Source organism: Poecilia reticulata, unplaced genomic scaffold, assembly GCF_000633615.1.
Source record: "Poecilia reticulata strain Guanapo unplaced genomic scaffold, Guppy_female_1.0+MT scaffold_233, whole genome shotgun sequence".
NCBI classification, from domain to species: Eukaryota; Metazoa; Chordata; class Actinopteri; order Cyprinodontiformes; family Poeciliidae; genus Poecilia; species Poecilia reticulata.
The window spans coordinates 237,752-240,085 of NW_007615027.1; the positions used below are offsets into that span (position 1 = coordinate 237,752).

At 45.2% G+C, this 2,334-nt stretch overlaps 1 protein-coding gene across 1 annotated transcript in view; it reads right to left on the bottom strand.

Annotated features, from left to right (window-relative positions):
* LOC103460368 (intermediate filament protein ON3) overlaps positions 1-838 on the bottom strand; it is a 17,201-nt gene extending 16,363 nt beyond the window's left edge. The window contains exons 1-2 of the mRNA XM_008402496.2: positions 493-838; positions 79-432 (exon numbers count right to left, since the gene is read on the bottom strand). Of these exons, the coding sequence (XP_008400718.1) occupies positions 79-390 (312 nt within the window). The 5' untranslated portion in view covers positions 391-432; positions 493-838. The remainder of the gene's footprint in view (positions 1-78; positions 433-492) is intronic.
* Between the last annotated feature and the right edge of the window lie 1,496 nt (positions 839-2,334).

Below are 2,334 nucleotides of genomic sequence, written 5' to 3' on the forward strand. Positions count from 1 at the left end.
GTGTGTGTGTGTGTGTGTGTGTGTGTGTGTGTGTGTGTGTGTGTGTGTGTGTGTGTGTGTGTGTGTGTGTGTGTGTACCTTGTCGATGAAGCTGGCAAAGCGGTTGTTGAGGCTCTTGATCTGCTCCTTCTCATGCGCTCTGCTCATGGACAGGTTGGGGTCGATCTCCAGGTTCAGCGGGGCCAGCAGGCTCTTGTTGACCGACAGCGAGGTGAGCGAGGCCCCCAGCCCGCCGTGGGGCCCCCCGGCGCCGGCGAACAGGGAGCTGCTGCTGAGCGACACGCCGCTGAACGGCCCCGGAGCCGGAGCGAAGCCGCTGAGCCGCCGGGAGCCTCCGCTGCTGCGGACGGAGCTGCTGGAGCTGATCCGCTTGGTCCGACTGAGACTCATGGCTGCAGGAAACACAGGAAGGAAAACCAGAGGATGGAAAACCAGAGGAATGAAAACCAGAGGATGGAAAACCAGAGGAATGAAAACCAGAGGATGGAAAACCAGAGGATGGAAAACCAGAGGAAGGAGGGAATCTGAACAGGTCCGGACGTCCCGGAACAATGACGCCTCTCAGGTGTCCCGACCTTTTAAAGGAGGAGAGAAAGTGGAGCAGAAACATGAGATCCCACGTCTCCGGTTCCAGAGGTCTATTAAAGGCCGGGAGCGACTGCTGCTGATTTAGTTTGAATATGAAAATAATGCGTAGCTTCCCACTAGTTGCATAATAACATGAATCTGACATAAAAATGGCAGAAACAACAGAAGTTTCTCCTTCCTCTGATCCTCCTGCAGGATCTGATTTCACCTTCAGGACCTTCAACCGGAGGAACAACCAGGTTATGAATTATGTCAACAGATTATTGTTAGTTTGTTCCAAACATGTTTTAGCCAACAGAGCATGAATCTGTAATAAAACCATGTTTCCTTGTTTCACTTGTTCATCTGAACCAATAAATGAACGTTCATTCTGACAACGTGCTGAAAACGTTTTGATTCATCCACTTCCTGCTGCTTTTAATATTAAAATATCATTTCATGAAATAAGATTTTATGTAACGCAGCCTGGAAAAACAACATCATAACTATTCATTACATCATCAGCCTCGGTTCAATTCAGTCACACTGCAGGCCAGACTTTGACTAGGCCATTCCAAGCTTTTTGTTTTTTAACCTTTCGTAGATGGACTGTTGTTGTCTGGAAAGCCTCAGAATCCAGTCGGTCGGGTCGAGTCGTGGCCTTCAGGCAACCCGATCCGATCTGATCCGATCTGATCCGATCTGATGATCCGATGATCCGATCCGATCCGATCCAATCCGATCCGATCTGATCCAATCTGATCCGATCCGATCCGATCCGATCTGATCCGATGATCCGATCCGATCCGATCCGATCCAATCCGATCCGATCTGATCCAATCTGATCCGATCCGATCCGATCCGATCCGATCCGATGATCCGATCCGATCCGATCTCATCTGATCCGATCTGATCCAATCCAATCCGATCCGATCTGATCAGATGATCCAATCTGATCCGATCTGATCTGATCCGATCTGATCCGATCTGATCCGATCTGATCCGATCCGATCTGATCAGATGATCCGATCTGATCCGATCTGATCTGATCTGATCTGATCTGATCTGATCCGATGATCCGATCCAATCCGATCCGATCTGATCTGATCTGGTCGGTTTTATGTTCAGTCCAGAAAATCACAGAGAAAAACTCCAAACATTCAGCAGGACACATAAATCTCCTTTACATGAACCGGGTTTTGAACCAGCATCTCTTTACTGTTTATTTATTTATTTTAATCATTTTTTACTTTTAAATAAAAACTATGCAGCTTTTCATGAAGCATCTTGGAAACGTATTCAAACCCTTTAACTTTTCTACGTTTTGTAACATTATAACCACAAACTGAAGATTTATTAGAAAAATGAAAACAAATTATTTTACAACAAAAACTGAAAAGTGTGGCATGCAATTACACACTTGAATAAAACTTTTCCTTCAGAAACCCTGATGTCGATTCAGCCTGTGAGAATAAATCAAACTGCTGGGGAGTTTTACGACATGACATCTCATTTAGATTTTATGACACTTTTCTGTAAAGTTTCTGTAAACTTTACTGAGTGAAACTCAAGATCTGATCAGAGCCACACAGGAAGTAAAGAAGTTTCACTTCCTGTCACATTTAGTTTGCAGCATCTGGATCTGAAGCAGAAAACAACCAGATGATCAAAACACAGTTTCAATCTGATCAATGAGGATCAATCTGATCAATGAGGATCAATCTGATCAATGAGGATCAATCTGATCAATGAGGATCAATCTGATCA